Consider the following 19,493-nt stretch of genomic DNA (forward strand, 5'->3'; position numbering starts at 1 on the left):
GCGTTACTTAAACAAAAAAAAAAAGAAAGAAAAGAAATAACGCGCGCGGAAGCCGTTTACTCGCTCGCGCGCTGGGCACACTTCGCGGAGCGCCTCGGCCCGCCTCGGGAATCTTCGGCCGGGCTCGGGCGAGCGACCGGCGCGCGCCCCATGCCCCACTCGGCGCTAGCTTCGTTCAGTACCCGTCGTGCAGTCGTCGTCAGTTGTCGCGTCTTTATCCCTACCATGGTCGGCTGAGCGAAAAGTCACCCTCGGCTTACCGGCCGCGCGTACTTGATCGCTTCCAAGTTACCTATGCAATTTGTGCGACGAGGCGCGAGAAATCGAAGCGAGCTGTTTTCACTGAAATTTCAATCTGGCGACAGTACTTACGTCGTATCTCGCGGAGTTCCGTGGTGGTGAAAGTGTCCGCGATTAGTTCCTTCAAACTGTCAGGTATAAGACCGACACAATTCGGAAGCGCGAAAACAATGTTGACCCGAATGATTTAAAGGTACTGACCGCGCGCTCCGAATTCGCAACAAGTTGCAGGAGTGTGCATTCTTACGATTTCTTCGTCTCTTCTCCGTATCGTCTTTACGCGTGTGTGTGCGTGGGTTTCGTGTGTGTTCCGTGATCGAGAGGATTAATACGGTGATGGCCCTGTGAGAGAAGTCGTCGTTCTCGACGATGGTAATCGAACCTTCGAACGTGGAACGGACTGTAGTGACGGGCGATCGCATTCGGAAGGAATGTCGTGTGCTGTGATTGTTATCTTGTCCAAGGATCTTCTGCACGGTAAGATTGTGTTATTTCTTCTTATTTTTCTCATTTTCGCCAAGATTGTACAGATCGCATAATAATGATCGCGAGACATAATCGATAGGAAACGTTTCGCGAGAAGGGACCAACAGTTTGTGTAAACGCTCGTAACGTCAGTGGACGATATTCGGTCGAATGATCAATATAGCATGGTTAATGCTTTCCACACAAATAAGTGAGAGCTTATTTAGTAATGATGTTGATTATCAGTTGACTAGACCGTTTACCTCGAATCCGTAATCGTATATTACGGGGATATATGCTCCAAATGGTAATTTTTGAGGATACGTATTTTGGAGCAACGTGAAGTTTGCACTTTATTACTTTTAGTTGTATGATATTCCACGGAGAAAAATGTAAAGTAATAAAAATTAGTAGATTTTATGAAATTGACAAGTATATAGAGACAGACGTTTATTTACTTTATAAAATTTATTTTTTTGATAAATGAGTGATCGTCGTATAGCTATATTTTAAGGTACTTTTTACGTTTTGTAAAATAAATTTTATGCTGCAATAAATTTTATGATGCTGCAATTTGTTATTATTTTTTAATTTATAAATTATCATACATCTCAATAGAATTTACTTTATTAACAAGTATTTTTTGTCTTAATGACAAGATTTACTTTACTGCACGGTGAAAACTATAAGTACGTAAAGTCTTGTCGAGTGGTTGTGTTTACAGTCTTGAGAATAACATGATTTGCTTTACTGTAAAGTAAAAATTACTTGAATGGATTTACTATAATTATAACGTATTTTTTTACCTTACATCTCCGGCATTTTTTACTTTTAGGTAAGTAAAGTCTGTCATGTCATAAGTTTAGTAAAAATAACCAGAATATTTTTACGAAACTTGTAAGACTATCCATTTTACTCCATGTGGTATCTTAACTCTTTAATATATGATTTTTCGGTCCTTTACACACGATATGTCATTCGTGTCTCGGGTTAATTTTCATCACTTCAACAAATATGCAAAAATGTTAATGTTCGTTTCTACCGGTGTAGTTTAATTTTTTAATCTTGGTTCAACTAAACTGTTTATCTTTTTCTAATTCTAAAAATTAGAAAATATGAAAAGTAAGTTGAACTGAGATTAAAGTTCTACATTTCTTACATATACTTTGACATCTTTAGAAAGTAATTACAAAGTTGTGTATTTAAGAAAATTGTATATAAGTGTTACAACTAATTACTTGATGCTCCAAATTTTTCAAAAAAAAAGGAGTGCAGGACACGAATAACTCAATCGTGTGTGTACTAAGGTTTCCGAAATTATACTTCTTGAAAGTAACTTTTTAATATTGATTTCTGCTAGTTTTATTTAGTGTATATTGAATATTTCTGGAATTAAGCTAGAAATTGAAATGGAATATTCGGATTCTTCTAAAATTAAGTTGTATTAAATTTATCTTTCCTGTTATAAAATTTAAATATATATGTATATTTTGTTGAAATATTGCTAAAGTTTTGAAATACATTATTATAATATTGCTAATTATGAATACATCGTATTAAAATATACATGTGTGTTTAAACGCATACGCATATGTATATTTTAATATTTGTAAATTTAAATCTACGCATACATTTAATACATTAAATTTATAACAAGAAAATTAAATTCTCTTTATTTTAATATTCTTTTTTTTTTTTACAAAAACTGTCTCTTTGAAATATTCGAATTTAATTAATATATAAACATATTTCATTTATTTTGCTTCTAAAATTTTGCAGTAATATCTTATTATTTCGGCTGTGCGCGAACTCAGAGATATTCTACAAACAGAACAATATTACGCTGAAATTCAGTGAAGCTTACTTGAAAAGTGCTCTTTCGCGTATTTTTACACATATAAGATTCAACATGCTGTTTAAATATTTCTTAACAATGCAGTAACGTAACACAAAGTGCGTTGCTCATACGCGTACATATATACTTATCTTTCATTATTTATCATTAAAATTCTCCGTTTTCACACAATTCTGTGCTTATTTGATTTCCGTACACATTTAAAAAGCGACGATGCAGGTCCGTAATTTTTAATTGCGGTGCTCCAAATTAAAAATTGTACAGTATTTTTTTTCGCAGAGCACCACATTCAGCTTTGTTACGCTCATTAACACTACTCCTCGCTTTGCAACCTTTTCCTTTAATTTTCGTGACAGTTCCGCGATGAGCCAATTTAAAAATTTTTAATTATAACGAACAGCAATGAGGTCCATTGATCATAGTTTATGCGTGACCAGGATGGTGAATAATGAAACTATTCAAAAATATATTTTGATATTAACGAAATAAATATATACACACGATGACTGTTGTTTATTTGCAGTTAATTGACAATATGAAATCGCCATAGATATACAAATAAAATAATATTAGGTATAATTGAATTTATTCGGTGCGACATTGTTATGTTGAAATAATGAGATATTATTTACTGTCTTAAAGCGGACCATATTGCTCCGAATATGTGAATACGGAATATTGGAAATATTGTGTTATGGTATACGGAAATATCGAGTCATATTTCCTGCTTTGCCGTGTAGCGGTGTAGTTCTCTACCACTAAAATATTTATGAATAGCAATAAAATTGTATTACAATATTCGCATCATTACGCGTATGAAGTGCAATTGTAACATCACGTATCTCGAGACTTTCCGTATAATATAGTTTTAAATTAATTTTAATCGTGTCACATTGTTTCTTGACACTTGCCACCTCTCGTTCCCATGTATCATAAATCATATGCGATTTCGAGAATAAATATGCATCTCGTCCATCACGGCGTCGCATATAAGCATCCGCTTGGAGCGACTTCGCAGTGTCGTATTCGCACTACGCTAGAAGAATTTTAATCTTTGTAATTTTCATGTTAAATCTGCGCGTTCACACATCTTTCTTCGAAAAGATCCCTTTCGGGAGTGATGGTAGTTAACATGCGATGTAACGATCAATCGGATGCGATAATGTCGAGAACAGTTACACAGACGTATTACACGGGACTTAAATTGGGTGCTTGTCACTCCTTGACTGGCAATTTTCTCGAAAAAGGCGCGCGTTGCCAGTCACGAAAACAATTTATGCCTTTGTGATCGGAAAGATGAAAGAATCTCCTATAAAAAGCTGGCGCGTCACGTTAGAAATTATACCTGATGGGGAAACGATGATCTTGAATATAACTGTTGTTTCGTCCCTTTTTTGGTCGCATTTTTAAATCTGATTTGTTTCTCAATATATTAATCGGCACGACTTGATGTTTGATATGATTTGCCGGAATATAATACCATTAAAGGATGTTTTCCAGCAAGGACATAGTCAGACACTGTGTTACACACCCAAATTGTAATAAAATTCACGTTATTTATACATTTTTTTTCGACAATCTAAACAACAGAATTAATCTAATTTTGCCTCGCTTGATAAATTTAATTTTAGTTAAAAACTACTTGTAATATATTATTACTTGTAATAAACGATAATTATGTTTTTATTATTAGTTAAATTATATTTCTCATGACATAAAATATAGATTTGTTTTATTTATTCGATTAATAAATTATTAAATTTATTTAATAAATTAATTAACAAATAGGCACTTGTATATTTATTATTGCATAGTTAAACTTTTAGTACCACTACTTCTTGTTCAAGATTGATAATGCTTTCATTATTTATTTTGTTTACAGAAACATTTTATTAAAATAACAAATGGTCTATCTGTGTTGATGATTCATTCAATTAAATGGAATGAATTAAATTTGATTAAATTAAATACAAGTTAAATATGAATTTATTATTGGATTATGGATAAAATAAAGCGAATGCTTTCACTCTTATTTATAGACGACAGAATTTTTAAAAATCTAAATGAGATATTGAAACATTTAAGTTTGCATTCACTGATATGAAGTTTCAAAAAACATGAACCAATATAAATACTAAAGCTTGAATTGTTCTTTATATATATTGATAGGAAAGTTAATATCCATATTTCGATAACCATTAGATTTATAAATACATATTTTACGTACAAAAATGTCGACTTTGTAGTAAAAGTCAAGGATTATTTAGATAAAATGTATATACAATATATTTTTATTTCATATATTTCTATTTTAAAATGAATATATTTTTGTTTATTCGAAATATTTACAAAATACGAGAAGTGCCATTTACAGTCAACGTTAGATATTAAACTATTACATATATACGTATTTTAAATGGATTTATCTCAGAAATAAGAACTTATTACGAAAAATATTATCTCAACCGAAATTATATTTTTCACAATAAATTCTTTACAGGTTTTAGTTTTACGATGCTTCTAACTAAATTTGGTGGGATTATTAATATTTCAAATTAATTGTGTTGAAAGTCCAAAAGTAATCGATCCTCGCAGTCGTATTTAAAATATATTATGTGTATTAGTTTAAACATCTCTAACTTTGACCGTAAATATATTTAACTCATATTTAATTGATGTATTCATAGAAATAGTCTTGTTTGTAATCATTATTGAAACATTTGCTTAAAACATTTGCATCATTTGTGTCGATTTGATTCACTGATTCGTATTTGTACATTTAACTTCGTATATCGTGAATCTTCTGAAACACTCGTACATTTCGCGATCTCATATTTAATATTGCATTGTATTATTGAATCTGCATTAAATCTCATTGAAATCGATTTAATTTGAATACTAATGAGAAAAAGACAGATATAGTTTGATATGGGGGAGGGGAATCGTTATGACAACGTCGCCAGATGTTATATCGCATACGCAGTGAAACGGAATTTTCGCGGTTATTAAATTCACCTATTGTCAGTCCGGTACGTTTATAAGCGTGTAGAGATCAGAGAGAGTAGAGAAGATGGTTAGGGCTCGACCCTCGATCCTTCGGGCGGGTGACCACCGAATAATTCCATCGGTAGGTGCGTCAATGCATTTACATGGAAATCTGATGACTGGGTAGGTGATTACATTCCTGACATTATATGCTGTTTCATCTATAAGGGATTTTGGTTGCGATCTGTCTTAAAAATTCTTAGCATTTTGCATCGTGATATATCTAATTTCACACCGTTATTTCGAATCGATTACGCCATTATTATCAATCTCTTCTCGCCAAAAAATTGTAATCTGGATGTTATGTATTTTTCTGATGTCGTATAAAGACAAATGTAATATTGGATATCTTTGATGTAAACTTGAGAGTTTAATTAATAAAATAATAATCATAAATATAGTAGATATAATATGATATAAACGAGATATTTCAAGTATAAGCAGTTGAGACATTATTTGTCGTCGTTTTGGCGTCAAAATGATGACAAATAACGTCAGTTTTACACTTGGAATATTCATACATGCAAAAAAGCTAATTGAAATAAACATAAAACTGAGAGAATTGTAACTCTTGAAGTATTTCATGTAATATAATAATAAAATATTGTTCTATTATTATGACATGAAATATTTTCATTTGTGACAGCGATATTATTACAACAAGTTCTATATTTTTATTTGATTATTAAAGCATTGTGAGAATACCATTTCTGAACTGGTTTTTCTGTTCATTAAATATCTTGAACTTTTTAACGAGAAATTGTTAGTGGTCCAATTTTGTTAGTATTCCAATTTCGTTATTTTTCTAGTGTAAAGGTATTAAATAAACTAAATTATTTACTATATACAGTAGAGAATAAAAAGAATTGAAGAGAGCTCAATACAAAAACTGGTCAGCTTCACTTTTTAAATTTATTATTGTATAAATAAAAAAACTATTCTGCCAATGTGTTATGTCAAACATTTTACGAAAACGCTGAAATATAATTATTGATTCTGTTTAGGATTGTCGGAGCTGTGCATTTCTTATACTAAAAGACGCGGAATGTTTGATACGTTAAATTTATGAAAAGTCATTTTCGCCAATAGATTTGATTGTAAGATAAAATTTTCATAATATAGATTCACATATTTAAATAAATTCATGTAGATTCTTGTATCTATATATTTGTTTCATCTGAACTACATTAAATTTTTAAAAAGTTAATGTATATTGTTATATTGGGATCGCATGTACTTAATACTGAAAATAAAATAGAATTCCATTTTTAATCACCGTCTCTCTTACACAGTAAAAAAATTTGTGTATTTGGAAACGGTCCACTCACGTTTGTGTTAACAGTTTGTGTTGAATTTTTTAACATATTCGAGTGTTAATTTAACATAATGTGATTATGTTTTTTAAAAATTTTTTGTGGAATTGATATTCAATGTTTCTTAGTGTCAAAATGACACAATTTATGAGTAAGTGAACAAGTAACATAAAAATAATATGTTTTAAAACGTAAATTCTAAGACAAATGAATGAAATATGTGTTAATTTAACATATCATAAATGTTAATTTTCTGAAAAAAAATATGTTCCCACGGTATGTTTACAAACTGTGTCGATGTTATCTTTTTTTGTATTTATTCTCTTACATAATATTTGTGTGTTACTTTCTAACATATTCATCTTGTAAAATTAACTCAAAAATTTGAGTGGACCGTTTGGGACATGCGATTTATATTATTTAACATATTTTTTCCAACTGTGTATTAATGGAAATGTTCAGATATTGTGGAATTAGTGCACAAATTTTCAGTTAGCGGTTTAACTCCCGAATGGAAATATCCGGGCACTTCTTTTATATAGACTATGTACGATGTGGAATAATGAATCGTAATTTACCTGGTCCCTCGCAATATCTGTGCGTGGAACGTGATTGAACCGTTAATTAGTCTTGAATTAAACGGCTCGATGCTGCCCGCTTGTAATTTTACAATTTTACATTGCAATTTCTCGGGCAATACACATCCTTCGTGCACCTCTCACTTGCTTGTTCACTCGTTTGTTTACTCATCCATTGTGAAAATTGCTGCTATTTTTTACTTCGTTAGATATTCGAGCGGATGGAGAGGAGTGACGAAAGAAATTAATTATTTATATTTTCCAAGTTTCACCCGTAAAAAGTAATTAAAGGCCCAGTTGTTTATCGGGCTCGAGTAGCATCGAATTAAACCGTCTGATTTAAAGTATTTGTAATTTTCCCTACTAATTATATTGTAGCATTTTAAATAGCATTGTGTGTTTATAAATAGTTGTAAAACATTACTTTTGCTTGTACAGAGACATTATGTTTTAAACAGTTACTTAATAGTCTGATAACATTGTACTTATAAAAAATATACTGCAACATTCGGATACATATACAGATAATTCGTATTTATTATATACTTCAATCTGATTTTCCAATGTTTTGTTAGTAGTTTGTATCGCTGAATATATGTAAGAAATTTATTAATTGCCATTTGTCAAGAAACGAGCAATATTTTCGATATTATTTTCTCACTTTCGGTGTTTGTAGTTCTTTCGTATTTATTGACACGCTAACATGGCATACCTACAACAACTATAAAAGTACAGTTACAATTTCGATGGATACATTTGCAAAATGCGACAATTTCAAAGCGATTTTGCGTTCATGCACTGTTTTACATTTTTAAACTGTTTGTAATTCCCAAGTAACCATATGATAATAGTAGACCATACTCTGTGAAACGTACCCCTCGATAATTTACTTAAATTGGTATTGAAGAACTTTCATTACTTTTGGGATAGTTTTTTATTAGAATGCCGTTGAGATTTGCAAGTTTTAATACGTTAGATATTTTACTACTAGTACTCCTCGTAACATCTTCGAAACCAGCAATAGTATACGAGAAAAGACTTTATTCAAATGAACTCTTTTTCCTGTGAAAATGTCTTTTGTTATTTCTCAAGAAACCTTATTTTCTCTTCTCTAAGAAAAACAAACAGTGAAACGTATACGTTTTGTATACTGTAGATCTATTGCTTTGGGATAGATAGGTACATTACTTTCTTTAAAATGCAACTTGTCGATCGAAGAGCGTGTTCTTATGTCAAAGTTAATGGAATCGCACGACGTGATATATCACGATGTATCGCAATATGAACGCACTAGTCACGATATAACAAGGATAATAACAGCGGCGGCTACGCGGCAAGTATCCGGAAATAAACTTGTTGCACGACCGATCGGTAAATAAAATAATAACTGGGGCACGTAACTCGATTAAACGACAATCGCGATATTTGCACCGGTGCACAGTGTCATTCTGCCGTGTCACAATCGACGAGGCCTGTCGCGCGCGCATCAAAAACTCGGACAAGAAGCATGCCGTTATCACCGGCGGATATAACCGTGCGCTAGGACCGTCGATATTTTTGTCCTCCCAAATTTTTGTCGGTCGAATTATCCGCGACGGAAGCAATTGCTTCGCCGGATGAAATATTTTCATCTCCCTCTCGCTCTCCCCCTTCTCTCCCCCCGCCCCTTTTTCTCTTTTTGTCACTCACTCACTCACTCACTCACTCACTTATTGTTAGTCACTCACTCGCTCGCTCACTCATTTACTCACTTATTCCCCCCCCCCCCTCTCTCTCTCTCTCTCTCTCTCTCTCTCTCTTTTATATTCCTGTGGGGGAACGGATGCAAACAAATATTTCGTGAAAAGGTGGAAGAGACAACTCTTTCTCCGGATGCGCAGAATATTTGAAAAAAAAAAAAAAAAGAAATAGGGGAGAAGGAAACAGCAGCGTGATTACGTTGGATGTACACTGTTCGCTATCGAGAGAGTTTGAGCGACAGGAGCAACTACCATTGGAATTGCATGCGTATCGTTACAGGTGAGAAAGGAAAATCTGCAGAATAGAATTCGAGAGGGAGAGTTGTAAGAGCGTTACACGAAATGGGTAACGCGAGCTCGCATGTTACATTTGCAAGGGTTGCAATTTTCCGAAATCGTGGTGTCAAACGTTACGCTACTCGCGAGAAAATTCTAAATTAGGAAGCAAATGGTATTTTATTCTTGAATTAAATAAATTTTAGTTTTAAATTTGAGTAGGTATCCAGTCGAATGTTAACACGCTTATCAAACGGTTAATACAATAATTGTCTTTCGCAAACGAGAATCATTTCAGTCTTACACTGAAAGTGCAATATTTATATTTTACAAGATCAAAAAAAAAGTTCAATTTTTGTGAAGGGAATTTCTGTAAAATTCAAGTGAATCCAAATCCTGATTCCTCGAAATCAACCTTTTCTTTAAGTTACAAAATTTTATTTCTTTATTTTACGTTAAATTAAAGAAAGTAATGTACCTATTTCGTGGTCAATCTAATTCCGATTTCAAATACACTTAAAGCCAAGTTGCACAGTTTGGATTATCCAAAATCTAGATTACTTCCAAGTTAGGGATTTGTTGTCTTCCTTTAATCTACACTTCTCCGCTCAATATATATAGAGAAGCAAAATGTGATAAGAGCAGATCACTTTATTGATATTTTTTAACAAATCTCGAAGAAAAAGATATTGTTTATTTTTTTTATATTATATTCATCAATATGTTACATTATATAAACACAATATATATTTATTTGCCATATATTTAAAAACTGTGTTGTATCCGTAATATTTTTTTATGTAATACTTTCTTGATCATTTATATTCTGTATCATCTGTACTTAAGGGGATCCTAAAGCCGTCTGTATGACCGATCAGATCATATAATTTTTGTATAACAAATATTTTTTTCTCTTTCAGAGATTCGAAAATTCTTTTCCAGAATTAAAGTATACGTATTAATACGTGTTTGTGAGGTGGAGTTTATGCCGAGAACGACCAAAAATTTGGAAATTAGTATATTTTTTACCATTTCTTAGTGGCGTCTCAAGCTGTCAAGTCGTGACAACATTTGCTTGACACGAAAGTTTTGCAACCTGTACTTACGAAATGGTAATCCACAAACACGTAGTTTACATGAACAAATAACGAGTCGAGTTCTTAGAATTAGACTTAGACGCTTTATCGCAACGAATTTGTTATACGAAAATTGAACGTGCGACTGCGTGTATCATAGGTTGCGTGAGATATTGGTGTGGTAATATATAAAGATATGTCGATGCGCTGGGAAAACAGCGACCTCTGGTGACTTCATTGGAGTTTGAGCTTCGCTTTAGGATCCCCTTAAAATAAAAATTAAATTTATTAAGGAATGCCAATTCGCGTACTTATATTCTGAGTTTTCTCTACAAAAGGGTAGGTGATGTAGAGTATAGTCTCTGAAGTAAGAAATAAAAAAAGGGGAAGTTGGCGCATGTAAGCACGGCTCTTGATTTATTAATGATTTTAATGTAGTGTGGTTTGTGTTTGAAGGTGACGAGGAAAAATCCGTGAACGAATGAGAAGAATTCGTGGAAGGAAAGTTCGACGATGAGGGTTTGAGTCGAGGAAAGTGCTTCCAAGAGTGCCTGGATCCTGGTTCGCGCTTTTCGTCGACGAGGGACAGAAGACGACGGGTGTTGTAAAAAGGAAACGAAGAGCGGGGCAAGTGTGTCGTTGACACGAGTTGACGCGACGCGACGTGACGTGACGTGACGTGACGTGACGTCGGAGCGTCGAGATGCTTCGAGATGAGATGGCCACCCCCCTTGGATCCCTCGCGTCGCTGCTCACGCTTGTACTTTATGCTTGTAGCACCTGCCATGCCAGGATAACTAATCAAGAAATCGGTGAGTGCTCGTTTAAATAATCTATAGCTAATTGAGCATAGTACACCAAGAATATTTAATGATCGTTAAAGTGTTGGAGAAACATTTCACATCTTGCAAAAAGACCGAAATATCATATAAGTTAGAATATGAGAAAAAAATTAAAATTATATCTTATTGTTAGAACAGAATATAATTGAATATTTAAAAAAATTTATATACATTTGATTAGTAAGGACGAAATAAAAACATGTAATGCGAAATTAAACATTTCAATTGATATTCATGATATGTCTTGGAAAGTGAAATGTTAACTGAAACATAGATTTATTTTATATTGATGTGTATTAGATGGACAAAAACATGAATTAATAGTTAACAATAACAATAATAGAAATAAATGAACTTAATTGATATTGCTATATTTTGGGACCTTTGTGACAATTAATAAATAATACTAACTCTACTAAGAGTCAAGCTAAGCTGTCTGTTGATATATTTCGTTCCGAATAATTGTATTCCAACATTTTTGAGACCAATAAATATTCAACAAGTGCTTTGATTGATTATTCCCGAGGAAAGCAGAGAACTTATGACTTTCAATTAATATTGATATATACGGTATAAGAAAGAGTTAACGCACGAACTTATTCGCAACAGAATATAGTTTTTGGTAAAAGCTCGGCGTATGATTTGGAAAACAGATGGATATCGCACGTTCATGGAACACACTTTTTCCAATACGTGCGGTAATATAAATATGATCGGTTGTTACATCATATCGACGCAGCCAGATACGAGATTGAATTTGTGGTACGACTATATGCGTTTCCGAAGAGTTAAATAACGGAATGTGCCGTCTATGTTTTATTGATTGACATTTTACGTGAGATTTATACAGTGTTATAAAATTCATCAAACGCGATTGAAATCATGATTCTGACACAATATTAATATATTTATTAAAATTTAGATTTATGGTGAATCAATAATCGCGTATATACATCCTTCAACATATAAAATTACGTAAAAAATAAATCGATATCGTTGCGGAACTTATATCGTGAGATAGAATCTTGAGGATACAAGTTTACTACATATTGTATACTTTTGAAGGAGTAAACATCGATCGTTGAATACGTGATCGCTTTAATACAACAATTGAGTTTCGCTGTGTATCGTGTGTATTGAGTAAATCTATCAGTCTTGTTAATAGATAGTACTGATAGAGAATTATTATTCCATTGGTTGTTACACGTAGTTCGAAAACAGTGTTATAGAACTTAATCTGTCTATCGTTTCCGACATTTGTACTACTACTCTCTCGATAGTATATTATACTAATTGGCAATTTAAATATTTACGAACGTATGATGAGATACGAATTTTAGATGATTAACCACATATTTTCTTTCATATTTTTAACAACAAATAGTTAAGAAATATAAATATAGATTTAATTAAGTATACCAAAGTCATTCGAATAAAACGATTTATGTTGAGCTTTATAGTTCTAAAAATTTAAAAAATTATAGGTACTCGACTTTATTAATAAAGTCGAGTCATATTTAAATGACTAAATTTAGTCATTTAAATATGACTAAAATTATTTGATTACTATTCTGATTTTATTCCGAGTTGTTTTTTTGCTATTTTTGTTGTTGCGAGAATTATTTATGACGATCTGTGATAAATATTTCCTATCGGTGAATATTTAAACGTAAACATTAATACATATTTCATTCTATGTCTCTCTCTCTCAGAAATTGTTTTTATCTTAAAATAATAGGATTATATCACGTCGGGCAACGAAACCTTATATCACTTTTTTATCTCTAATGGGTTTTATTCCATACGGCTATGAAAATTGAAACGAAATGAAATTTAGAAGTGTACTAAGGGAGGATCGTGAAAAGAGATAATTAAAAAATATCTACGTACACATATTTCGTAATAATTCCTTTCTTTACATGGATGAGTAAGAAGGCACGTGCGCAAGCTCTTTGCGAGTCGGACATTATTCCAATTTTCGCGAGGTAACGTCGCTTTGTGTACAAGCGGACAAAGCGACGTATACTTTTGTTGGTAACGCGGCAATTGAATCACCCGGTGACAAAAGCCACCGGGTATTCCGGCCGCGTAATTTCGTCCCTCGGGCGTGAAAATGAGGGGTTTTTAACCCATTTTACACACCGCGGCTTTAACGAGATCGCCATGTCGCCGTTATTTCGTGGACCATCAAGGCCGGGTGCCACGCTGCATGCGAAAAGAAAATGCGCGACGGACTGCTCCATTCCCCTCTTCCAGTGAAATTACCTCTAGTGATCGTCGCTCCTCGAGTTATACTCTCGTATTTCTTACTATAAATCACTGTCGAAATTGATATTGTTATAAATAAACAAATATTTGTTTATCATAGATAGTTTGTACAGTTTGTACTTTGATATAATCGAGGAAAAATTTATTATTTATAACTTATTTTTGATTGCTCTTTTAATTGATATGAACGATGTGAATATGCTTTCTACAAAATTAGTTATCTTAAGATTTGTAATAGTAATAATTTTGAATCCTTTTATTAAAAATCTTTATTAATTATAATATTTTACAAATTTAAACATGACATGAAATTGTATAAAAGTGACTTTAAAGTTTTATAATACCTATATTGTTACATATAATTAATGTAGGTATATACTTATCTTAATTTGATATTTTAGTATTTTATTTAGTAATTTCCAACAATAAAATTACTAATTTTACAAATTGATGCTATTTTAACCGTTAAATCGCTTCAAATCTTCACAAGTTAATTTCTCAGGCAACCTCGCGTTTAAAGCTCAACATGATTGCAATGTCAGCAAGCGACTTGGACATAGTCAGATTCGTTTCGCGTTTAAATATTTACCGTCCAATCGGGAATCTCTATTAGAGACCCGTAGTAGTAATCCTCGCAACAACAACAAAAACAGCAATAACAAGAAAATAACCTAGACGAAATGGCAGTTTATAGTCAAGTAATTTATTCATACTTGGCCGATTTTAAACAACACCAAGTGTGTGTTATTTAATGTTGAGCGCGAAACGGAAGTAATTACGGTTACTCGAAGCGTAAAGTAAGAGAACATCGTGAGGGTTTGCAAAGCTCCGACAGCTAATTAAACGAGTAAGCCACTTGGCTCCAAACATTTCGATAATTGAAGGATTATTGAAAAGCGCGGAAAGTCTGGTTTTTCTTGTAGATATATGGGATAAGAAATATGACTTTTGTACCGATTTTTATAAATCTAAAACATTCTATCAACTTTACATATTTATTATTAATATTGAAGAAAAGCATTGAAATTAGAAAATTTTATAATCTTTTACTGTTAAATCTATAGTGTCAAATTTAACCTAATGTGAGTCGCCACTGTTAAATATATTGTTATTTTATACTAAAACGATAATTAAATTTGACACTATACAGTGTTTCAGTATAATCATTATTTCAGTATAAAATAACAATATAATTGAGTAGGAGCAGTGGCGACTCACATTAGGTTAAATTTGACACTATAGATTTAACAGTGTTGTGTCACTTTAATTCCGATCTTTAATTGCAAGGGTTCGTAAAAAAATTGCAAAGTATCATGCTACAGCTCTCATCGCGAAATGATTTATTCATACGTTTCTAAAACTACACAAAGTCTTTTCGCATTTCATCAAAGTTTCCTCTTTTGTTACGAATGCGTATTACCTCAGTTTAGAGCATTCTGGTTTGTAAATTACTTGACACTGCCGAATATGTTGGTAGCAAAGCGCATTTCTGTGATAGTAATCTTTTAATTATGGGACAAAAGCTTATAGAAAACAATTTATAATGCAAATTTATAAAAGTAGATTGATAGAAAGGGTATTTAGTTGATGAAATTTTGTAATCATCGCCAAACATAGTCTTCGAAAATGAAACTTTAATATTAATCTAAATATTTCAAATTGAATTCCGAAATACTGTAAAATATTGATTGTATTTATTGTGTTCTTGCGTGATATTATTTACAACTTGTGGATATTTTATAATTTTTCCTGAAATATTTTTATGTATTTTCAAGTTCAAAAACTTAACGCTCATGAAATTTAAATTAATTGTATCATTAATAATTATAGTAGATACTACCAATGAAGATTAATAATTGTTGATACATAAAATTTTAACAATATTAATATTATTTTTCCAAACTTTAAAATAATTTAATATTTTACCTTTGATTGTTTCAATGTTTATTTATTTATAACAAAATTAAAATATTTTAAAGATATCTAATACATGTTCAAGTTTAAAATTCAAAATTTACATTTTAATAAATTATAGGACATTTTTTGATACTCTCTTTTGTTTTAAATATTTATATTAAAACTCACAACTTGAGAAAAAATATAACAAAAGAAACGTGAAAAATTGACTCTCATGTAATCTCGATAAGGACATTGTTATTTGCCAATCTGACTTTTTGTCACGATCTCGCCACCTGAAGGTTGAATTTGTCGACATTCAGTGCTCGCGCAGTTTTTCCGCATTTTCCTCGTGAAACGCGCGTCAAGATGCATTAGACGTCGCTACGTCGGATTCTTCGGGAAAGTTTTCGAGCGAGGCGTTTCCGTGGGGAATGCGAGGACGCGTCAACCAAATGAGATACGTCGTACCCGCGTTTTTCTTTTTAAATTGAGGCAGCTGAGTTAATTTGTATACCGGCATCACGGCACTTTTAATACATATTTCATGAACCGGAAGAATAGCCCAGTGGTGGTACGAACGGATTATTTCGAATAGAATTCAAGCAAAGGATTTCTTGATGAGAAATAAATAAATATAGCTGAAATAACGTAAAGAAACTCTTTATTTTCAGATTTTAGAAATTTCAAGTCAAAATTTTAAAAGCGAATTTAAAAATAAATGGACATTTTTAAAGAATTACAATTTTAAATTTGTAATATCATAAACAATGTCATTAGACTTAGGAGATTAAAATAAAAAATTATATATGTAAATTGAGAATGGCAAATTGCATTGTGTATACTCATAAAGCTCTCTTTTTCTAATTACAAAATTAACTTCTTAAGCTTTTGCTTAAGAAGTTAATATGTACACATTTTGTATTATAAATTAAATAAAAGGAAATAATATTTTTTTTTAATAATGTAATAATCTAATAACAAATAATGAAATGAGATAAAATAGATTAAGTCTTAAATTTCTGAAACATTTTATGTATTTTCGTGTCTTTGCCAAATATTCAGGAAGTGAATTATACGAGCAATGTACACGAAGAATTACAGACATGAAATGAAATCTCGCTAGCACAGCAGATTTAATTAATTCTTAGATTAGTAGGTCAGCTTACGGAAGTAAAATACATGTCTCATTTCACGTCGACAAAAACTTGTTGTTTGAATGCAACTTCACTTGTTTGGCAACCGCGCAATTTGGCACATTATATACTGTATAACATATTTTCCATTAGTACGCGCAAATTTATTTTCCTATATAACGAAGAATGTATATTTCGACGTGCATTATTGTCAGATTAAAATTTTCCATACAGTATATCGTGAATTTATATTTATATATACATTAATTGAAATATTCAATGAATGTATAGCGTTCATATAAAAATGTCAAAAAGAAATAATAAGGAAAAAAGAAAGTGTAAAAATTCCATTTCCTTCCAATTTTTTTATGAGCTTCAAATATATTATGGAGAGAGAGAGAGAGAGAGAGAGAGAGAGAGAGAGAGAGAGGAGAATAAGCAAAAATAAGAGATACGTTTTACATATATGCTCATTTGCAGAGTTAGTGAGTAAAACGTTATTTCGAAGCTTACTGAAATTTTTTGAATAAAAATTTTACAATATTAAAATCGCTTCGTATAATTACGAAATACCTACTTCCAATGTTATTTTATTGCTAAATTTTTTTAAAGTACTTTTGCTTATATTATATGGTTTTAGTAATATTTGATTAAAAGGAATCAGAGAGAAATGTTCCAAGTTAAAACGTTTTAAAAAAACGAATTCTCTTATTTTGAGTTGATTCATGATATATATGAAGTCTATAAAAATCAGAGAGATAGTTGAAATCGTTCTCTACTACGAGAAGAAAAAACTAGATCGTTTGAATAAAAAGATATTTGACGTATGTATCAAGGTAGCGATTATATACCTACGTGGATATCAATTATTCGTGATTGCACGATGTAACATAAGTAAAATCGTGTTGTTACATGGTCCGTTGATTCGCACTGATGACGCCGGAAACGATGAAAACTCGCGAGAAAATTGAAGTGCGCAGACTGCCAACACATCAGTGAAAAGTGTAGAGAGGAAAGTCGGGATAGGAACATCAGCTCGATTCTAACGTTTGTTTACGCGCGGAAGCTTTCGCGACAGAACGAGCTTTTTGCCATTCGCTAGGTGTACCGAGTGTGAACGTCGGTGTTAAATTTCAAAGAGAAAGGAATTAGTGGGTTACCTCTTTCAGACGTGCATTATTGCGCTTCATACAACTAATCTTCATTTTTAATTACGCTTCTCTCACACTAAGTCGATTTATGTAAATACTGAAACCCAATTTTTTTTTTAATTTCACTTTATAATTTTCTATGCCCTGAGCGAGCTACCTCTCACATACGAACTTTTTGATCGATTAAAAGTCACTTTTTATGGAAATATGAGAAAAAAAATTATGTTATTTATCATACAGTTTTCAATTTTAAAGATTATATATTTTTCTGATCATTTAAATTATTCTGCTTGAAATTATAAAGTGCTAATTATATGCGTAGCAAATCTATTTTTTTGATACTTTTATTAATCATATGAAACTAAAACAAAATTTTGTCATTGAGTAGTTTGTAGAATTTTGGGAAATCGTATCGTGATATCAATAAAAAAGATGATACGGGATAAGTTATATAGGACAAACATGCGACGTAAACGAGGATATATCGCGTAGTTTTAGTGTAATGTTTGAGCAGTTAATGTCGTAGACTATATATCACAAAAGCGAAACGACCAATCATGGTTGCAGTTTATACAAGGCGTAGTTTTATAACTCATAAACCGTTTCTCTTGACTACTTGCCAACCGGTGACTGATAAAAAGACATTTCTATCCTAACACGTTACACAACGCTTTGATGAATCGTCTGATTTTAAATTCGTTGTAAAACAACACTGTTGTATAACAACATCTTTGTAAAGCATATATCATGTATCGACAAGTTACAAGTAAAAGAACAGCTGAGATAATTTATTCATAAAGTAGTAATGTAAGTGTTTAGAAATGTGAATTTTTTTAATTCGCATTGGAATTGATGAATATTTTTATCTTGATGAATATTCTTATAACTTCTGTTAAGCTAACAGAATCGTATTAGCAAAATTGAACTAGATCTATTGGAATATTTAGTACTTATTTTGTGTATTAAATTATACTGTTAAAGATAATTTTGTATCACGTACCATTTTGAAGAAAATCTGCTAGTTTAATAATAAGCTGGAATCATTTCATAATAAAAGAGAAATAAAATTAGAAATTAATATTGATTGTACTAATTTGATTGAATTTGTACTAATTTGTACATCAAAAATAATTTTATATTATATGCCACCAAGAAAACTGTGGTGCCGCTATAGCAATATATTAGACTGGCAGGACTACTTTGAAATAAAAGAAAGAACACGCAAAAATGAATAAAACTGAATTTGTGCTAATCTGTACTGTTGAGTTAATATTAGATGAGTGCAAAAATTCCTGCTTATTATTAAAAAATTTCAGCAGCTGCAAAAACTTCTTTAAAAATGAACAAAATTTAAATTAAAAAATATTTTAAAAAGCTTAAAATCTCTACTTTTGTAAGGTCACTATGATTTTTAGTTTCTGTGCATTTAGTAATTTTTACATATAGAAAACTAAAACTGAACAAATTGGGAATTTTTTTTCTCGCTTTATGGGCCTGTTACGCGTCCAAAAATGAATTTCCAAAAATTTTCGACTGAAAGCTTAAAGTTTTCC

General features: G+C 31.6%; 1 protein-coding gene across 1 annotated transcript in view; it reads left to right on the plus strand.

The window, feature by feature from the left end:
* The first annotated feature begins 711 nt into the window (after positions 1–711).
* Positions 712–19,493, plus strand: part of LOC108731160 (uncharacterized) — a 294,726-nt gene continuing 275,944 nt past the window's right edge. Inside the window, exons 1-2 of the mRNA XM_018461318.1 lie at positions 712–777; positions 11,104–11,459. Coding sequence (XP_018316820.1) covers positions 11,351–11,459 — 109 coding nt within the window. The 5' untranslated portion in view covers positions 712–777; positions 11,104–11,350. The remainder of the gene's footprint in view (positions 778–11,103; positions 11,460–19,493) is intronic.

This window comes from Mycetomoellerius zeteki, unplaced genomic scaffold, assembly GCF_001594055.1.
Source record: "Mycetomoellerius zeteki isolate Tzet28-1 unplaced genomic scaffold, Tzet1.0 scaffold120, whole genome shotgun sequence".
Lineage (NCBI taxonomy): Eukaryota > Metazoa > Arthropoda > Insecta > Hymenoptera > Formicidae > Mycetomoellerius > Mycetomoellerius zeteki.